Source organism: Lepidochelys kempii, chromosome 6 (genome assembly GCF_965140285.1).
Source record: "Lepidochelys kempii isolate rLepKem1 chromosome 6, rLepKem1.hap1, whole genome shotgun sequence".
NCBI lineage: Eukaryota > Metazoa > Chordata > Testudines > Cheloniidae > Lepidochelys > Lepidochelys kempii.
Window position 1 is genome coordinate 118491274 of NC_136385.1, and position 22208 is coordinate 118513481.

At 40.7% G+C, this 22208-nt stretch overlaps 1 protein-coding gene across 6 annotated transcripts in view; it reads right to left on the bottom strand.

Annotated features, from left to right (window-relative positions):
- ZBTB1 (zinc finger and BTB domain containing 1) overlaps positions 1 to 22208 on the bottom strand; it is a 28699-nt gene that overhangs the window by 4518 nt on the left and 1973 nt on the right. For 2 of the 6 annotated variants that reach the window (XM_073349870.2, XM_073349871.2), the window contains exon 2: positions 8232 to 14791. In XM_073349870.2, coding sequence (XP_073205971.2) covers positions 12636 to 14771 — 2136 coding nt within the window. In that variant the 5' untranslated portion in view covers positions 14772 to 14791 and the 3' untranslated portion in view covers positions 8232 to 12635. Of the gene's footprint in view, positions 1 to 1664; positions 1827 to 8231; positions 14792 to 15948; positions 20558 to 22208 lie in introns of those variants that run through there. The other 4 variants (XR_012159589.2, XM_073349873.2, XM_073349872.2 and 1 more) reach the window with 4 other exon arrangements.

Sequence of the window (22208 nt, forward strand, 5' to 3'; positions counted from 1 at the left end):
ATGTCTGAATCTGATCCATTTTGATCTGTAGGGGGAAAGCTTAATGTTTTTTTTTAATCTATCCAAACCCTGAATGCTAAACCCTGAATGCCTTGTTCTCTGTTCTCCTTATTTAGCTGGAAATCTTAGGAATGCTAAGATGCTTGAGTCAGAAAATGAATGCCTCCTTCTCTCCTTTAGGCCCACCTTGCAAGGCTCACACGCCCAGCAAAGTGCATACTGTTCCCTTTGAAGATTATTTCACAATCATGTCCACAGCCAATCAGTCTGTCACATTAATTCACCAATCTTGTAATAGGATTCCAGCACTATCTCTTTACCCCTACTTATAAGTACTGTGCTTCACAGATCTTCAATATCAAGATCAGAAATTGGTGATGGCAGGAGGGAGGCAACAGGCAAATTAAAGTCTCCAAGCCCGTTGCCAACTGTGTCCACATATCTATTCAGGGGACACCATCATAGGGCCTAATCACATCAGCCACACTATCAGAGGCTCGTTCACCTGCACATCTACCAATGTGATATATGCCATCATGTGCCAGCAATGCCCCTCTGCCATGTACATTGGTCAAACTGGACAGTCTCTACATAAAAGAATAAATGGACACAAATCAGATATCAAGAATTAGAACATTCAAAAACCAGTCGGAGAACATTTCAATCTCTTTGGTCACTCGATTACAGACCTAAAAGTAGCAATTCTTCAACAAAAAAACTTCAAAAACAGACTCCAACGAGAGACTGCTGAATTGGAATTAATTTGCAAACTGGATACAATTAACTTAGGCTTGAATAAAGGCTGGGAGTGGATGGGTCATTACACAAAGTAAAACTATTTCCCCATGTTTATTCCCTCCTCCTCCCCCCACGTTCCTCAGAAGTTCTTGTCAACTGCTGGAAATGGCCCATCTTGATTATCCTACAGAAGGTTTTTTCTCCCCCACTCTCCTTCTGGTAATAGCTCACCATACCTGATCACTCTTGTTACAGTGTGTATGGTAACGCCCATTGTTTCATGTTCTCTGTGTATATAAATCTCCCCACTGTATTTTCCACTAAATGCATCCGATTAAGTGAGCTGTAGCTCACGAAAGCTTATGCTCAAATAAATTTATTAATCTCTAAGGTGCCACAAGTCCTCCTTTTCTTTTTTGCAAATACAGACTAACACAGCTGCTACTCTGAAACCTGTCATCTCTGGACCGGGAGCCTCAGTGCCGGTTGTATCCTTCCACATGACCCCACATAGTTTTGGGGTTTTTTACCTTATTCTCCAGACTAGAACAAACGTGGATGTTGTTTTAACTCTTTATTATTGTAGTTGCCCTGAATACATTAAAATTAGATCTTGTTAATTTGTATTGATGAAATTCTAAATTTTTTTAAAAGTCTAAAGGTTTTGATAGCAACCTTCGCCATTTTCATTTTAGAAAAGGACTGCAGCAAGTGATTAGCAAGGTTTGGCAGCCCATTTCAGTGTAGTCTTCAACACCTAGCATATGGCTCCTATGGTTATCTGCCCTGAGAGATGAAATTTCAGTTTGTTTTCCAGAGATGTAAGTAGAGTCACATGTAAGTCAGTTTTATAATACAATATGGAGACAAGTCCCAAAGGGCTTTTACTGAGCACTCTAATTCGACTCTGCTGTTGGCGCCATTACCAGCTGGTGTAGTCTGTCAGCAAGGCAAAGATGGTGCTAGTTCAGGTCTGGCATATGTGGTTCTGAGTTTAAAGAAGTCTTTTGCACACTGCTTCTCCCCCATGTCCTCTTCAAACTTGGATCTTTCAATTCCTCAGAAGCTTAGATGTCCCTATTTCACTACTGCCACACAAAAGAAATGCAAGAAAAATATCAAGAGGCAGAAGCCCACACTCAGGTGCCGTCCCATTATCCTTCCCACCTCTATGCTTTGTTTTTGCTTTAGATGTTACTTTTTCAGTTGTACTCACAATGGACATCAAGTTAGGGAACCATGTCACTTAAAAAGATTTTTCTCTCCCCTCACTCCCAATTAATCTTAAACATTGTCCCAAGTTTGTCCCAAGTTTGTTCCAAAAGTGAACTTTTCATTTTGATTAAATATGTTGCCCTTCTTTCTTTTTGATCCAGTTCTCAACACTTTAGTAAGGACTTGTGGTTTATGGCTTGACTTAGTGGTTAAGAGAGAGCTGCCTCCCTTCAACTGGTCTCGTAGGTTGGGGCAGTCGCCCTTCTGAAAGAATGCTCCATATTTGTCTTAGTCTCTTCAGTTTGTTGTTGAGCTATGTTGTAACAATGCTATTGAACCCAAACAGGTAGCGCTACTCGGCCAAATTCAATCCTGGTGCAAGCACTTACAACTCTCCTTAAAGTCGCTGGGCCAAATGCATTTGTGACAAATGTCAGCATAAGTTAAACATCAGGCGTAAACTGTCCAGAAAACAGACGTGAATTTAAACTGTAAAGATAATCCTATTTGTTGCATTTCCTGTTATTTGCCTTTTGCCCTGTTGGTGTATAAATTGCACCTTCTTGACTGTCAAATGGTGTAAGGAACACTCCTTACATCCATTACTTACATACATTTTCTGATCAACTTACACCTGATGTGTACGTTTCATCTCTGTTTAAATCACAGCTGTATTGGACCCAATATGTCTACATAACTTTCTGTATTGGATGATAGGTGATGCTTTCCAGTAGGTCTCATTGAACTGATGGATGCCTCATGACTTTGATTTGACCAGTTTACAGTTAGAGAAATGCCCTTGTTTTGTTCAGAAAAAAGGATTTATTGCATTCAAACTGAGTAAAATCATACCAAATTATTAATTTTCTCTATGAATATTAATGTTTATACAAGGAGCTGGACTGATAACCTTGTAAAATCAAAGATCTCTATGTATCCACAGATCATATACAGCTCAGGCACAAGCACTCGTAAACTTCTTTACGCCACCCCTCTAAAGTACACAAAGTGATTTTGCAGGGACCACCTTTCGGAGTGGGAAGGTAGCATTAGTCATCATGCACATTAATGCTTGATCTTTCTGACGAGATTGCAAAAAGATTGTTGATTAGTGCCAACTGTAGTGGTAGTTTATGTACTGGGCTGTCCCCACCAGCTCACTTTGCAAACCAGTGAACAGTTGCCATTGCTGATGATTTTAAGCCCCCTAGTGAGCTAAATGAGATTTGAACTTGCCAGCCACAGTAGAAAGCTCTGTATCCTACTACCAATCTGTAAAGTCATCCCAGTTACCCTAAGAGCAGATGTTTTAAATGAAATCAGAGCCTCAGCAGAATCTGATTCTGCAATCTTCAAATATTCAAGTCTCAACTAAACTACAGTCAATCTCTGTTTAAATAAAAGCGGACATGTTTTAAATTAACCACCAGATGGAGCCCACACAACCCTAAGGAACAGAAATATATTGACATTGGCAGAGAGAATAAATTTGTTAGTCTCTAAGGTGCCACAAGTTCTCCTGTTCTTTTGATAAACAGTGTAGCCTTCTGTAGCTTCTTAAAAATCAGAGCAAATTTGTGATCTGTTTTGCTGTTTGTAAACAAAATGAGGGGTTGGACGGACAACAAGTTGGCTCTGTATTATATATCTGTATAGCTACTTACTCTTTTTGCATACGCTGCAATTATGTCAGGTCGAGGGGACAAACTTGGCCTATACATACATGTACAAATAATAAAAGATATTACTTAGAGATTTTCTCAAGTCTGGTGATTTAGCCAGCCAAAGAAAAATTCTAAAGGGCCATCTTCCAGAACTCAGCCAGGGAGAATAGAGGGACACAATGGGTCAAAAATTTCCTTCCCCACACCACTTTCTACAGGCCAAATGGAAATCAGAGATTGAGGAAAAGTCCTATTAAAACATGTAAGGGAGATGGTGCACCCACTACGGTAACTGATAGTGGCAGCAGCTTCCCATGCCCATTCTTTAATGATTCTTGAAAGGTGGGGCTCCAATTCATACACCTAGCTTGTATGTTTTAAATAAATAGCCCATACGCTATCCTGCACCCTCTCGGGTTTATGCATAGGCTGCTGTCCCCTGGTGAGGGAGAAAAGCAGGCATAGGTATGGAGTTGTGGTGCATGGAAGGTGCACAGCTAATTTAAACACACGTGGGACTGGTTTGTTTTGATTAGCAGACCAAGATCGCAGACCAAGATAGTTAGTTCTGGGGCATAGAAGGCCACAGACAATTTCTGCTGTTATTCGCTCTAAGTTGCTCTGCTTCAAGCTAATTTTTAGTAGTCTGTTTGTATTTGGGGTCCTGACTACACTGTATTTGACCAGATATTTGACATTCCCAAAAGGAAACTTCCTTGCACTGGTCATTTAATTATTCTCACAAACAAAACAAAGCAAGGGGAATTGACACATTATATCAGTGAATTTTCAGATATTTCAATTGACTGATTTTTCTGTTTGTGCTAATTTTTGGTTACTCAGGAGCTTTAATACCAAACATATAGGCCTGTCTGTCCTGGCAGCAGGACCCACATTGACACATGATAAACTGCAATTAAACACCATCCTTGTTCGAAAGGTGCTACTATCATTTCCCAAACCGTTATAGATCAGACCCAATGCTGTTACTTAGGGCTAGTCTACAAGGCTTTGCTGATGCAGCTATAGCTGTATAGCTATACTGGCAGAGTATCCTGGTGGAGTTCCAACTTATTCCGAGAAATGGAGATCTTTTGGCTGGATACATAAATCTCCTCTCCAAATGTCATAAGCTATATTGGCAAAAGGACTCGTTGGCTGCTATAGCTGCACCTACCTAGGTTTTTTTTGCCAGCATAGCTATGTCAGTGAGGGGTGCGGGTTTTTTCACCTAGGCATTCTGACAAAACTTTGAAACGTGGCCCTGGTTGTGTGGCAGACAATGCCAGAGCTACACTACAAAGCGAATTTGTTTTGTTAACAGAACATTACAGGTGCACTCAACTGTCGGGGTATGTCAGAATTAAGGCTGCCAGCATAACCTTAACTGGCTATTTGTGTAAATGCATTCCAATTCAGGCCTGGGTTGATTCATGCTATTTTAAGTATGTCTACACTTGAAATGCTACAGTGTAGACACTCGCTACAGCGACACGAGAGGTTTTTCCATTGTTCTAGTTAATCCACCTCCCCGAGAGGCAGTAGTTAGGTCGATGGAAGAATTGGAGGGATGGATTTTTTATACCCCTGAGATTAGCTATGCTAATGTAAGTTTTCAGTGTAGACCAGCCCATAATGTCTCATACAAAGTTTTCTACAATTTTAGAAGCACATACATAGTAGGAAAATAAAGCTGTACAAATCCTTGTCTGAGGGAAACAGGAGGGAGTGTAATCTCTCTGGAATTATTCAGCTCCAGGCCCTTCCAGGGATTTGGGGGCTCTATCTGTGGAGAGAGGGAGGAGATCACTTTTTTCTGCCCGTCAGTTTTGAAGTAGAGTTAACTCTGATAACCACTTCTACTTGTGGTAGCAAGAAGGAGGAAAGAAAGGAGGAAATGGAAGGTACCTGTTGTAGTGTTGCCAACTAACTCTTGTCATTTTATCATTTGTTTCTTAAACCACTAGCTCCCAGATTCATGTGAAAGTAAAAATCTCATACATATCTAAATAAAAAAAAAACCTCATGAGTTTTAAGCCAATTTTTGAATGCTTGGGGTTGGCAATACTGATGTCGCAACAACTATAGCAATGTGGCTCCACTGAAAACACTCTGCCCTGAAGCTGAGGAGACAGGTAAGGGAGCTCAAAAGTAGTGCAGACACGCTTTGCTTCCAGTGAATTCCTATGATCCAAACAGATCTCTAGGGGTTTGGGAATTTGGGGACAGAACCTTCTCATTTCATCCGAGGGGCCTAATGCCAATTACAGAATCTCATTAATTTTTTTTACTCACCTCCTGCTGCATAATATCTAGGACTAAATTCTTATTCAGCACTTAGGCAAAACTCTCACTGATGTGAATGGCTAATTAGCTTGCGTAAAAGCTGAGCGAAGGCACCGGGACTGGACATAGAGATCAAAGTTCTTTCATGAACTGCAAGAATTAGCTTTTTTCTCCCACAGGAAGTGCTAAAAGCAGCATTGTTTTTGTGGTTGTATCTGCATGAAGACTTCTGGTGCAGTATTTTCAAAGAAATTAGCAAAGGATGAAGGCTTCTTGTTTCCCCATTAAAGATATGAATGAAGAAGAATTAAAATAAGGTGTAAAGAAATCAATCCTACTATGAGACAGGCCCATATTTTTAAAGTGACCACTAACTGTGTGTATTTCATTTGATGCCCTTCGGTGCTGATTGTCAGAAGTGCCTCCATTGACTTCAGATAGAGTTGAGGGTGCTCAACACTTTTGAAATTCAGGCCTTTGTGACTCATTTGGGGTCAAGTTGGGCACTCCAGATAAATGGCCAGGTGAAAACCTGCACCTTAGGTGATCAGCTAGTGATTTCTCGTCCCATGAATGTATGACATTGTTCTTAAATATGCTCATGTAAAACTCCCTAATATAGTTACAGTTCTCAACATTCATAAAGAATGCACACAGAAAAGTATCACCGCTGGATGCAGTCTCACTGGAAGTATAATGCACAATATTGTTTCCCTACTAGTTCTTGAGAAAATATTATGAGTTATTTGTAGACAAAAATGGCATGAAGACAAGACAGATTCCAGCAACATTTCCACTCAATGCTGGCACCAGTTCACGCAAGCCTATGAAAAGCAGCAAAGGCTGTTCATTTCAGTGCTGAATATTTTTGTCAAGATGAATCCATTCCTGAACCATGCTGTCTCTTTCTCTGTTACAAATTAAGATTTTTTCTTTTAGGAAAAAAAGGTTCACAATTCATTTCAGCGTCATGGCAGTGACTCTGTAGATAAGACTGGAGAAGATATTTAATTTATAACTTCTATTTTCACCCTTTTTTAACCTCTTCCTCCTCAAAATCCTTTTGCACTGAAATGTCTCAAGAATAGTTAGCAGAAAGATGATTTTTTTTGAAGTTGGAAGAAAATCAGGAAAGTAATTTACAGTCACTAAGAACAGCAAGAGCTTTTAAAAATGTGTTCCTAATTTTTTTAAAATTAGCTTTTAGCTTAAAGCCAGCTTATTTTAAAAGTTCAAAATAGCCATTCGCTTCGTCCTGTGGGGGCACGTCTTGAAAACAACTGGGTTAGAATTAAGAAAGTTAGAAAAGTTTTGATTCTTAACCCCTATTGGATAGGTGAGCCCCTAAGAGCCCCTATCTTGCAAATAACAGATTTGAAGCTGCTATTACATGTATCTTCTTAACTTCCATAAGGTACTTATCCCCTCTGAGCCTCAACAGTTATGCCATCAGAGTTGTAGGGGATGAAAACCTCCCCTTCCCACTGAGTGAATGTGTGTGTTGGTGGGGGGGATGTTATCCAGCATATAGCAAGAGAACAAAAAAGGCTCCCCAGACCATATCTGAAGGGTAAGTTGAATAGAGAAAGGGATTATGTACAGGTCTCTCTGCCCTTTATGTAGATTTGGTGGCTTTTCCCCATGTCAAGAGAGTGGGTATGTGGACAGAGACAGAGACTTGTTAATCATGTATGTGAGGCAGATCCATGTGTAAGAACCATTCCTGTCAGGTGTTTAAATTAATAGCTTAGCTGCAAGGAAACCTTTACAAACAAGTTCTTAAAAATGTGAAACTGCCTGTGCAGTACCAAACCTACAGCTGGCTTAACAGCATTTGTTATATTTAACAGCTCATTCCAGATCATTACAAACTCCCTGTTTAGCTCTCAGTAAGTCCTGAAAGCAGAGATGTGGTTGCCAGTAAAATTTTTTTCAAAGTTGCAACCCACACCACTGCCAGGATGTGGAAAGCAGCAGCAGGAGAACAGTGAGAAATCACTGGACATAGAAATAACAAAGCACCCGAAGATACAGGGGTGGGAGAAGCAGAGAATCAAGAGAGTGCTCATTTTCCTTTGGAAAAATAAGTAACTATTAGTCTTTTTTAAAACATGGTCCTACATGTATATAGTGCCTTTTATCTGCAAAGATCCCAAGCAATTTACAGTATTACATATATACAGTCTAAACATGCATAGGATTCCAGTTAGTATAGGAAGTGGATACAGAGAAACTATGGCAAGAAGAATAAAACTACAAGTGTGATAAACAGAACTCTACATCAAGAATTTCTGTTCCTCCTTCACTGTCTTTCAAGTAACAATGAGATTTCCAGGGATTTGTTTTTGTTTTACTGAAAATGTTTCAACACTATTTAGTACTGTATTTGCTTTTTGAGCATCTGTCTCGTCAATGGGGTGTTTTTTTAAAACACTACACTACCACTGTGGGGGAGCAGGAACATGGTAATTTTGTATTTATTGCATCCATATCATTATGTTCTCTGAAGAACATTCCACTGCCCTTAGTCAGCATTATTAAATGGTCTGCATACTCTTGTTTAGCTCCCTTTCACCCACTCTCTTGTCTCATTGGCACGATTTCAATTTTTTTCTCTTCTCTTGCCATTCTCAGCCACTCCAGGCCTTTCTTTCAGCTTTCTCATGCTGTTCTTATACCTGCTTTCATAGAATCATAGAACTAGAAGGGACCTCAAGACGTCATCTAGCCCAGTCCCTTGCACTCAAGGCAGTAGTAAGTATGATCTAGAGACCATCCCTGATAGGTTTGTGTCCAATCTGCTTTTAAAAATCCCTAATGATGGAGATTCCACAACCTCCCTAGGCAATGTATTCCAGTGCTTAAGCACTCTGACAGTTAGGAAGTTTTTCCTAATGTCCAACTTAAACCGCAATTTAAGCCCACTGCTTCTTGTCCTATCCTCAGAGGTTAAGAACAATTTTTCTCCCTGCTCCTTGTAACAATCTTTTATGTACTTTAAAACTGTTATCATGCCCCCTTCTCCAGACTAAACAAACACAATTTTTTCAATCTTCCCTCATAGGTCATGTTTTCTAGACCTTTAATCATTTTTGTTGCTCTTCTCTGGACTTTCTCCAATTTGTCCACATCTTTCCTGAAATGTGGCACCCACAACTGGACACAATACTTCAGTTGGGGCCTAATCAGCATGGAGTAGAGCAGAAGAATTACTTCTCGTGTCTTGTTTACAACACTCCGGCTAATACATCCCAGAATGATGTTTGCTTTTTTTACAAGAGCGTTACACTGTTGACTCATATTTAGCTTGTGATCCAATATGATCCCCAGATCTCTTTCTGCAGTACTCCTTCCTAGGCAGTCATTTCCCATTTTATATGTGAGCAACTAATTGTTCCTTCCTACTTGGAGTACTTTGCATTTGTCCTTATGAATTTCATCCTATTTACTTAAGACTTTCTCCATTTTTTCCAGATCATTCTGAGTTTTAATCCTATCCTCCAAAGCACTTGCAACCCCTTCCAGCTTGGTATCGTCCACAAATTTTATAAGTCTATCATAACAACAGTGTTTCTTCCCATCTCTCCCATAGCCCAGTTGCAGTACTCCCTGATTTGTCCTTACTCCCTTTGATTTGTTCACAGGAACTCTTGATTCTTTTCATTCCCTCTTGGACCTTCCCAACCATTCTGTGCCTCCTTGCCTGGTCTTCTCTGAACTTCTCCATGATGCTTCAATTCACTCTCCTGGATCACCAAGTGAGCATTATTTCCAGGGCACATATGTGTAAACTCAGAGAAGTTCTGGTTCTTCCACTGCCCAAGCTGGTAAAAGCTGGGAGTGCATCAAATCGTCCTCCAGCAAATTCCTCTGATTGAAAGAGAGGTGTTAGAGGGCTTTAGAGAGAACTGAAGAACGCCTCACTGAGAAAGGAAAGGCCACTACAACACAGCTTGCAATGGGAAAACGGTGGTATTCTGGGGAATCACTGAAAAAACACAGTATGTACAATGGGACAACTCAATTCACAAATTAAAACCTCCTCTGCCATTGTGGCTCATCCACAGTAGGTATCAAACTGTGTAAAACATGGTTTTAACAGGTTCAGGCAAACATGCAAACATGGCTCCTATCCCAATACAGAGGGGTCTATGAATCACTCTTTTAGCTCTTCGGTTTATTCTGGGATAATCTGTTGGCTACTGTGTTTCATCCTCTAAATTTTCCGGTCCATTTTCAGTCCTCTGGCCCAGTGCAATCTTTTATCTAAGCTTTGCTGTGTCACAACAGCCCACCCAGCACAAAAGTCTGTTTTATACTTAGTACACAAACTGCAATAAGAGTTTGGTGCCACAGTGAGTTAGTAATCCAGGCTGAAAGCTCTCCCAGCCAAGTTGAGTCATACTCACTCTCTGTTCCTTCAGGCATCTGTGGGACATTTTATCCACTCCCCCTCCTTTGGGATTTTTTTCCCTCCACTTCCCACTACACTATTCTAATTTGGTCTCTGCTCCTGTGCTGTTCCAATCTTTGCCTGGCATCCCCCACAGCATTCCAAATCTCTCAGCACACCCCAGGCCACAATACTCTTCTTTCAACTCTGCTGCACACACAAGTTCTCTCTTAGTTCCCTTGGCTGCTCTCTCAGCTCAGTTGGAATTTGTATATCAAGAGGTAACTCAAATGTCTGAGAATCTGTATGTGACCTAAACACTTTATAAAATATTGCCATTACAATGTCTCATTAATAAGTAACTATTTTTCAAACACCATTCTACTCGTTACTTTGAAATTTCGTTTTCCAGTGTACAAGATGGCTGGTTCTCTCAGCCACCCCTTTACAACCAATCACCGACACAAAAACAGCATTTTCACCGGCCAGCGTGGTTGTTCTCTGGACTGACATGTTAAGTTTCAGCTCAATGTGGCTTGGGATGGAAGTATTACAAATCTCTGGAAAAAAAAACAAATCTTTGGAATAATGGAAACACTAGCATGCATTAACATTAGGGGTGCTGTTCAGTGCCACTGTCATTGACTTCTGTGGGATTTTGGAGTATAAAAGAAATGCAGTTTTTACAGTACTTTTTGTATGTGAAATGCTGAAGCCCCAATGCTATAATTGGATCCATGTGCTCAGGTCTGATAGCAGGTCCAGGACCCAAGTTTTCCTTTTCCTTCAGTGTATTAGGCTCCAACTTGAAAGACATTCACATTGTTTGTTTACAAATCTAAAACTCGGTTCTAATTGAATATAAAACCAGAAATTTGATACAGTATCTGAAAATACTTATTTGATTAAGTAGCTATATGCAATTTTTAGGTGAACTTTATCCATTTATTTATATATTCTGACATTCTGTTTTATGAGCTATAAATTAATCAGTCTGAAAAATGGCAAGGTTTCAAAACTTATCCCTGGCAATTATACTCTAGTTAGAGCACTGGACTGAGACTCAGGAGACCTAGATTCTATTCCCAGCTCTGCCACTGGCCTACGAGGCGATCTTTGGCAAGTCATTTCCCCACTCTGTGCCTCAGTTTCTGCATCTGTAAAATAGTGAAATGGTATTGACTTTTTTTGTGAAGCACTTTGAAATCTGCTGATGAAAAGCACTATGTAAGTAGGTGTTATTGTTTCTTCAAATGCTCTTTGTTCACCACTGCTTATCATTAACAACCATGCAGTTAGTATTTGTTTATACAGCTGGTGTCTAAGATTCCACCCTCAGACCCACAGTTGTACTTTCAAAGACTAAGTTGCCTCAGCTGACACACAGTGGTTTTTTACTGCATTAAAATAAAACAGATAAGCTCTCTATGTTAGGGTTTCACTAGATTCAAAGAGGTCTGTATGTGAGAAGATTCTGAAAGGGCATAAAACATCTTTGCTGCACTTATTAAGAAAGCTCAGCAGTCTCTTCACACTCAACAGTCAGATACCGTTGTGATGAGTAGGTTATAAATACTCAGGCAGATACAGATAGGCAACTGAAGGCAAGCATTACTGCATCGGAGCTAGAATATCGAGCATGGAAAATGGCTGTTCAGATGGGAATTCTTTGATTTTATATACTGTAGTCTTAATTCTCTCTTTCTTCCTTTGTCCATATCATTGCAGCCTTGCTTGGTTTTACTTCGCCTACCTAACCCGACCAGCATTCCTGGGGACGTGAATCTCAATAAAGATGCTAAGAATCTGAATACTAGGACAGCTAGCACTGTGCTGACTGTAGAGTCACAAAGCAAAGAATTATTCCTTTGCATCAGTTTTCATTTTTTAAATTGATTTTGATAGTAGGAATGATTATGCTCCTGCATATTAATTGCTACATGATGTAAAATTTCACATGAAGAAACAACACTTGTAAATACTGAAGCACTCATCGGATGGACATGAAACTAAGAACTGTTTAATAGAAGTCAGTTCAGGGGTAACATTTGTGCTTTTAATCTACAGTTTAAAAATAATGATTTGTATCGTATCTACTTAGTAAAATGATAAAATTAAAAACAGAAATTGCTAGTACGCAACAGTGAAAATGTAATAATTAAACACTTAAAAGATATATACTTAATGACCCTACAACAAAGACACCTATGATTAAAAGGGTCTTTACACAAAAGACTTGTTTTCAACAATTCATTCAATTTTTGTCTGCTATATTGTATGCCTTGCTTTGGTGTTCCCACTGCTGTCTATTTAATGCTTGTTTTACAGTATGTTTGTGCTTATGTTCTTTTCAAATGCTTGGCATTATAGTGAGATCTCATATCTTTTCTCAAATTAAATTTTGCTCCACATACTCCACATGTATACAGATGAACATCCATGTGCTGCTCCAGTTGTTCGTTATTTGGGAATATCTGAAAGCAGACCTGGCATATAGTCTCTCCAGCTGATAAATGAGATATCATATGCCGTACATGGTCATGTTTTCTGAAGTTTCCTTGATCACAAATGGAACAGACATACCTGGCCATGCCTTTGTGCATATCATTGTGGAGCCGCAGCTGACGTTCTCTTAAAAACTGCTTTCCACATGTCTGGCAAACAAATTGTTTTTCCTTGGTATGAACAGTGTAATGTTCCCGTAAGTGACAACGCTGATAAAATCCTTTCCCACAAAGATTGCAGAAATGCTTGCGTCTGTGATCTCTTTCATTCTCTTCCATAATAGCATTCTTAAACAGATCTTGCTCTAGGCAGTTTGACATATGTTCAACAACTAGAGTTTCAGTTTCAAAACGCTGACCACAATTAGGACATCGGAAAGGACAGGCAGAATGCTTATATAACTGTTTGTTTGGAAGACTGTTCATTTGGAAGTGACTGTCCCTGAAGTCCTCCAATATCTCTGCAAACATCATATCCCTTATTTCAGACTGTTCCTCAGGATTCTCTTCTAAGTCCATTTTTTCCTCAGCATTTCTTATACCATTCATTGTCAGATCCTGGGGTTCTCCACATGTCTGTGCATGATCCTGTAACTGTCTACCCTTGACCAATATTTGGCCACATTTGCCACAAGCACATATATTTTCTATGTGTTTAGATAAATAATGAGCAGATAAATCTTCTTCTGTAATTGTTAGCCCACACAGTTCACAGGGCGCATTCTCCGCATCTTCCTGCACTGGGGGGGCTTTCCTGTTAAGATGCCTTGCGTTTTTTAAACACTTTCTTGCATTCTCATCTATAGACAACCGGGGTTTTAGAGTTTTTCGAGAATGTCTCTTTTCATTGATCTCTTCTGCAACATAATATCTGTAAAGTGGCTCTTCCTGTTCATCATCTAATTCATCATTGTCAGTAGATTCGTTACAGTCTTTATCTGTCACTTTAATAATGTTAAAATCTTTCAGTTCATCTTCTGGGTTATCCTCTGGTTCCATCTTGATGATAATTCTTTTCCTCTCAGTGGCTCTACTTCCTTCTTCACCGGACGTCTCAGATGCAACTATACTACTGTTCCTGCTTGTTATGTTTGACACTGGAGATGAAGAGTCATCGGCTGCTTGACTGGCATCCCCTTTATAGTTCTCTGATTGTGCAGACAGTATTTTAGAAGTAGCGTCTTTTTCACTAAAGTCAATTTTTTCAATACCATAAAACCTGGTATTTTGGTATGAATGCCTATTTGTGCATGTTAACACATGCTCATCCAGTAACTTTTCACAGCTAAAACTAAACCCACAGCTGTCACAGGTAAAGCTTCTTCCAAAGCGGCGTGAATGTGACACACGATCTTTTGTGTTAGAGAATTTGGACACGGTACTTTTTTTGCAAACATCAAACAGTTGTTCAGGAAAACTGCCCAGCTGCAAAGCTTCTTCATCCGGCTCTTTGTTATGGGAGGTGTTTACGGTTGAACTTGGTGGCTCCATACACCACCTGTTTACTTCACTGCCATTTCTAGTAAGTGTGTCTTCATACATTCTCACACCAAATATCATTTTACTATTCTGTGTACTAGAAGCAGAAGATGAACACTTTAAATTAGAGGAGTCTGTATCTTGTATATCTTCTAAACATTCAGGCACGTTATATAACTGTAGATAGTTCATTGCCACTTTAAATTGCTCAAAGTTGGTAGGGGCCGTCATAATTTTTCCTAAATACATAAACTGTAATATGAGATCAAAGCATTCAGCGCTGATCTTCATGTTGCTGAGATTCAGTTGGGCTGTGGTGTGTTGGTGGTTCATAAAAAACATCCTAAAATAAGAGCTGCAGGCAGCTAGGACCGCTTTGTGTGCTTGAAAATAAATATCATCAATAGCAATGCAGCAGTCACAGAGAAAACCCCACTCTCTTTGGTTGTTTAGCTGCTGAAGGACATATGTGCTGTGGCTGGTACTTGCCATCTTGTATTCCGATTACAGTCCTGTGGAAAAAAAGAAAAAGAAAAGAAAAGAAATATTTAGTTATAAGCACAGAAAGTAAGAGGGAGCTTATTTTAATACAGAGGACAATTGTTAAGAACTTCAATTTGGGTCCAAAATTTTATATTCTTACTATTTTTATAATCTGCTTGGAAAGGTCTTCCTGGAGATAAATACCTACTAAAGAAAATCCAGTAAACTGGTGCCAAGAAAAATAAAAATATCCACTATTCCATTCTCCCTCTGCTGGATTTGCAGTACCAGTTAACTAATAAACTTTACTGCCACACCTGTACTGATCTCAACAATACTACGGCTAGTACAAAAATCGGAAAGTAAACCACAAAGAAATATAGCCAAGATTTTCAAACGTGACACTGATTTTAGGTACCCAACTTGAGATACTTTAAAGGGGCCTGGTTTTCAGAAAGTGCTGCGCATCCATCCAGTGAAAATCAGGGTCCTTTAATGTGTCTCAAGTTGGACAACTGTGACATAGGATGGTTTGGCAATGATGCTGCATTGTCATGGAGGAAACATAGGTTTAATTACTATTCTTTCCCGCCTAGGCTATCAGGAGGCTGGGAGAACCATGGAAACAATATGAGCAATCCTTAAAGAGGAAGAAATGTTCCACATTGCCCAAAACATCCACTATGGCCATTTAAAGAGCAGCATTTATAGATCACTAACGTTACCCAGGCCTTGGCTGGAAGTTGGATGGCTGCAGTAGGAGTATATATATTATCATGGCACCCAGGGGCTCCAGTCATGGACCAAGACCCCTGTCAAGGTTCCTTCCCCACTCTGAACTCTAGGGTACAGATGTGGGGACCTGCATGAAAGACCCCCTAAGCTTATTCTTACCAGCTTAGATTAAAAACTTCCCCAAGGTACAAACTTTGCCTTGTCCTTGAACAGTATGCTGCCACCACCAAGCATTTTAAACAAAGAAGAGGGAAAGAGACCACTTGGAGACGTCTTCCCCCAAAATATCCCCCCAAGCCCTACACCCCCTTTCCTGGGGAAGGCTTGATAAGAATCCTCACCAATTGGTACAGGTGAACACAGACCCAACCCCTTAGATCTTAAGAACAATGAAAAATCAATCAGGTTCTTAAAAGAAGAATTTTATTTAAAGAAAAGGTAAAAGAATCACCTCTGTAAAATCAGGACGATAAATACTTTACAGGGCAATCAGATTCAAAACATAGAGAATCCCTCTAGGCAAAACCTTAAGTTACAAAAAGACACAAAAACAGGAATACACATTCCCTCCAGCACAGTGAATTTTACAAGCCATTAAACAAAAGAAAATCTAACACATTTTCTAGCTAGATTACTTACTAACTTTACAGGAGTTGGAAGACTTGCCAGGAACAGATCAAGGATGTAAAGGTATCACACGGACAGACAGACAAAAGCCTTTCCCCCCACCTCCAGATTTGAAAGTATCTTGTCCCCTCATTGGTCATTTTGGGTCAGGTGCCAGCGAGGTTACCTTAGCTTCTTAACCCTTTACAGGTGAAAGGATTTTGCCTCTGGCCAGGAGCGATTTTATAGCACTGTATACAGAAAGGTGGTTACCCTTCCCTTTATATTTATGACAACCCCATTGTGCTAGGTGCTGCACAAATACAGAACAAAAAGGCCCCTGTCGGAACAGAGAGAGACTCCTGATGAGTGGGTCAGGGACAAGGAAGATTTCCCTCTCCAAACTGAAAGCTGAGCAGGAAGGAAATACCCTGACATGCTACTCCAATCTGATTAGCGAAGTGACACCAATTGTAGAAGCTTTTTTTTTGTTTTTACATTACACTGAAAAGTAAAGAAGTTGTTCTGCACTAGTTAATACAGTAGGACGCTTTGGTGGCAACAGATTCAGTTATTTTACTTCCCAAACAGAATCTTTTACTTCACTGAAATGAAGAGGTACATTCTAAGCAACAACATTTCTAAGCATTTAGATAACTTTGGATGTTTTTGTGAACAAAACCAAAGCAAAAAGCAACAACCCCTGCAGATCTTGAATTTTAAAAAGTATTCACAAAAAACATCTTGTATGCCCAGTCGTGCTGGAACAATTATTATAGTGAGGGTGCTAAACGCGGAAAGCATGGATTTGGGTTGTTGTTGCTACCTCAAGCCAGGCGATGCGGCAGCACCCCTACTTCCAGGTCCTATGCATAGGACTCCAAATGAGGTGCATTTGACCTGAGGTTACTTTGTACATTCAGTCTCATATGATAATATGTTGAATTACCATTTAAATCCTAAGAACAGTAACTGAAGATTTACTAATAATTTCAGTTCAAACTACATAGTATGTGTTTAATATATCTTCTGGGAAGATATGGTCACAAAATGGATACTGACATTTCAGGTGTGATAAGGCATGAGGACAGCTATGAACTGCCATCTGTACCAGAGAAGTCTGTTCAGAACAGATACACATTATCAGCTGCCCTTATTACAACTTGCAAAGTGGCAAATTCAAATTTGAAATAAAATGTAGTAATAAAAAAAATGAGGTAGAAAAGATGTATTCATTTAGGTTTCTCTTTTCCTTAGGAAAAGTAGGAATAAAGGATATTGCCTCTTTTGAAAGGGGAACTCTGGGAGATAACGGTCAATAAAACGTAGAATTCTTCAGCACTTGATCTTGGATATGCAGAAGAGGACAGACTGGTAAGGCATATCTCCTGAAGCCTCTATAAGAATTAGCCCGACAGTGGGTCTGCCTGATGCTGATAACAGGTAAAATGCTCAGATACTATAGTGATAGGGGGCATACAAGTACTTAGGGAACTCTTACATTAACATTTTAGTGTGACTAAGAATGGATTTAAATTAGTAAGGTGCTATTAAAGTGCTCTTTTTCTTCCAAGCTCGACAGTAACCTGTCATATGTATTTTATGTGTTGGTGTATTTAAAAACAGCAGTGCCTGAATATTGGACCTTCAGTGCAGAAATAATTATAGGCAGAACTGGTGGCACCACCTATTTTAAGGTTGTCTGACATTTCCATTATAAGACCCTGTTTTCTGTTGCTTATAATTTGGCCAAACTAACTACTTGGGCTGAAATTTTCCATGCCGGGGCTCTGCCGCAAGCTGATTTCTTTTTTCTTTTTTTTTCTTTTTTTTGGGGGGGGGGAAGGGAGTTAGTGGAATATCAGCCAAAATGGTTCCATCATTTCTGACAACGAGGCTAGGGAAAATACACCACTTTGCCCATGTTAAAAAATTCTGCTGACCTTTTCTTTGAAAAGCTCCAGCTACCTTCTCTGGAGTTGAGACTTTAAATCTGGCAGGGAGATAGCCTTGTGTCAGGGATGTGCATTTTGACATCTTATGAAAATCCACACAAATCTGGCCAAACTATAAGCCTTGGAAAAATCACACTTCACACAAGCTCAATAGAGGCTTTTTTCATTTTAGCAGCTAAAATCTCCAGATTCTGTCTTCACCAAGCGTGCTCGAGCCTCTCACAGATTCTAGTGCTGACCAGACCACACATGTGCTATCCCCACAGAGCAAATGAGCATGCTCTAGCTCAGGGCTCCTGCGAGGGGCTCAATAACTGTATGTCTATACTGCAATTAAAAACCCATGACTGGCCTGTGCCATGTGTCTCGAGCTTGCGGGGCTCAGGCTAAGGGGCTGTTTAATTGCAGTGTAGACATTTGGGCTCAGGCTGGAGCCTGGGCTCTAGGACCCAGGGAGTGGGAGGGTCCCAGAGCTTGGGCTTCAAATGTCTACACCACAGTTAAGCAGCCCCGCAGCCACGTCCCACAAGACTGAGTCAGCTGGCACAGGCCAGCCATGGGTTTTTAAACTGTGGTGTAGACATACCTTAAGACTCTTCCTGTAATGGCTACACCAGGCCAGGGTGAGGCTGAGCACAGAACCAAGCTCAGGGAGCCTGTCTCTCCAGTGCTCTCTGAGACCTCCCTGCTGGCTCCCAGGCAGCCTGGAGGAGGAAGCTGTCTGATTCAAATCCAGAGGAGACAAGAGCTGAACCAGGGAAGGGAAAGGAGATTGGGACAAGGAGGGTGATGAGACTGGGAGCAGAAACTGGGACTGGCTGAGCAAGGAGGCTGGGACTGGGAGCCAATGAGGAAAATGGAGAAGAAGGAAAGACAACAGGACACCAGTTAGTGGGGGGTGGGCACCACGATTAGACAGGGAACTGTGAGGTGGGGGGAGCCTGGGACTAGAAACCATTGGGAGGACGGGGAGACAGATCTGACAAGGAGTCGTGGTTCAGGGGGAGAACTGGGACTGGCTGGGCAAAGAGACTGAGGCAAGTTGTCAGGCAGGGTGGGTGCAGACTGAGACTGGATGAGGAGCCCAAGAATTGGGAGTAGGATGAGACCCAGGGGTGGAGGGAGAGATAGCTCAGACAAGGTGCCAGGAGGGGAGAACGAGGACTGGCTGGGCAAGGAGACTGGGGACAAGTAGTTGAGGTGGAAGGGGGACTAGTTGGGCAGGGAGAAAGGGACTGAAGCAGGGAAATTTCTGGTTAGCCAGTGGGGTGAGACCGAAGTCCTCTCTGTTTGGCTGGTTTGGCGTGCCTTAATAAAGGACACCCAGCCTTGGGCTGTAACTGCCCTGCTCTTAGCAATTTGTCCTGCATTTATACTCTCACTAGTGTCCCGCCAGAGGCCACATCATTACAGTCAGTATCTACTATTAATGTGGCATATATAAAAACAAAACAAGCTATACAGCTATATGAAATATCTGCATGCTTTGGTCAAAAGCCTTCTAACTGAAAAGAGCAAGTATCCAGTATAACTGCATGCTTTGCTATGGCATGGATTTTAAAAAGTTTTTAAACTAAAGATATAAAAAGTTCCTAAAACATTTTTAATTTTAAAATGTAGAGACCTTGGCAAAGTTCCTGTTGAAATGTGTATGTTTTCTTAAAAAAAAAAAAAAGTACCACAGGCTTTAGGAGCATTTGGGCCCCTAAAATTAGTAGGTGGTTTTCAGAACCCAGCATTTTCACTGCTGAGCAGGCAAAAATGGAAATCTCACAGACTTAGCTGCTGGCTGCTTTTCTGTGGAAACCAAGATCAGACAAAATGAAATAAATAAAAGCTCTGAATTTAGTACTAACGGAAAGTGATATACTGAAAACCCAGAAGAATCAAGTCTCCTATGTATCCACAAAACAGATAGATGTACCATGGACCGTGACGATGCAAATTTCCCCATACCACTCCGCCACCATATCTCAACCTTGACCTCAGGGATAACTTCTACAGAGGAGAAGATATTTTAGACGCTATGCCCCTTGAGGGTGAAATGAACCTTGGTGTGAAAGGCCAGTGCATTAGAGACATATGGGAAATCTACATATGTGGGGGTAAGCAGGCACAACAGCTGAGCAAGTGGTCACCATACCCCCTTGCATGCTGTAGAGGGGCCACATGGTAGAAAAAACAAATAGAGGATGTGAAGTACCCTCTAGAGATCTACACGATAAGCTCAATTACTTGGGCTATTTGTGAGGATGGTGAATGTCACCCTCAGCCACGGCCTGCCAACAAGAGTACTAGTTGTGATGTTGCTTTCTGTGATGCGGACACCTGTTCGTTACGAGCTGTCGTACTAAGACTATCAATTAATTGAGAATAGCCTACGAACAGCCTTTAGATCACAACAGATTTCAACTGCTACATAGACTGGATCTGAACCAGTGAAAGAGATAAAAGATTCTAAAAATCACCAGACTGCCAATCATTTCAACCTTCAATCCCATATCAGTATTAAGATCTCTTCTGATGATACATTTCAGAGTAGCAGCCGTGTTGGTCTGTATTCGCAAAAAGAAAAGGAGTACTTGTGGCACCTTAGAGACTAACACATTTATCTGAGCATAAGATGAAGTGAGCTGTAGCTCACGAAAGCTCACGCTCAAATAAATGTGTTAGTCTCTAAGGTGCCACAAGTACTCCTTTTCTTTCTGATGATACAGCATCCCTTTCCACATATAAGGGAAATAGCAGCTGAAATCTGACAATAGCTGAAATCTGACTCTCAGTTGATGGCTGAGAGCATCAAAGATACAGGTATGTTATACATTCCCAATATGAGCACAGTGCATTAAAGAGTTAAGGACATAAGGTATGATCTAAAGCCCTGAAATCTTGCCACTGACTTCAAAAGGCTTTGGATCAGGTCCATAGAGAGTAAAAGCATGACAGAGAGCTGACAGTGGTAAACTGACTTCTCAGCCACAATGGATTTTTGTGGAAATTCCTAGTTACCATTACTTAACTGATATAATTTACTCTACCCTGGCACAAATATGGTCTGTATTAGGCAATGTATTAACAACCATGCAGTTTTTATTTTTTTTATATTAAGGAAAATAAACCAGCAGGAAAAAACCCTGACACCAAATTTAGCACAAAATATTTTTTTAAATAAGCCTTTATATTCCAGTATCTTGATTTATGACCTCAAGCTGCATGTACAGTAAGCTACTGCAGTGGATTCTCCATCTCCTAATGTCTTCAAATCAAGCCTAGCTGCCAATCTGGAAGTTATGCTTCAGTCAAACACAAATTATTAGACTTAACACAGGGGTAGATGCGTAAAATGTAATGGTCTCTGATATACAGGAGGGCAGACTAGATCAGAGGTTCTCAAGCTTCATTGCACCGCAATTCCCTTCTGACAACAAAAATTACTACACAAGACCAGAGGGAGGACTGAAGTCTGAGCCCACCTGAGCCCCGCTGTCCTGGGTCAGGAGGCCAAAGCCAAAGCCCAAGGGTTTCAGCCCCAGGCAGGGGGCCTGTAACCTGAGCCCTGCAGCCCAGGGCTGAAGCCCTCGGGCTTCGGCCCGGGCCCCAGGTGGCAGGGCTCAGGCTTCGGCCCCGGACCCTAAGAAGTCTAAGTAGCCCTAGCGGCGCCATTAAAATTGGGTCACGACCCACAGTTTGAGAACCGCTGGACTAGATGATCAGATTATGTCTTCTGGCCTTAAATTGTATGGAGTTATGAATCTACTTGCAGCACAGGGTTTTCCGATGTAAATAAAATTGCTAAAATCTGAATTAAGTGAAATTAGTGTGTTATGGGATATACTGAAGTGTATAGGTAATGCTACGTGGTGTTACAGGGTGTACAAATGTTCACACAAAACTGTGAAGAAAAAACATTAGAGGACATGAACATTCACAGAGAAACATTCATCCTAAGGACAGAAATTATCTCCATGCCAGTTACTGATCAGCCGTGGTGTCTACATACTGCACTCACAGCCATGCCTACCCCCTCAAGTATCTGCCACGGACACCATTTTAAAAATGGATTTGCAGAATTCCCTTGTGAACTACTGTGATAAAGCAGAACTTGAAACATCTGCCAGAAGACGAAGAGTGAAATCCTTACACTACTGAA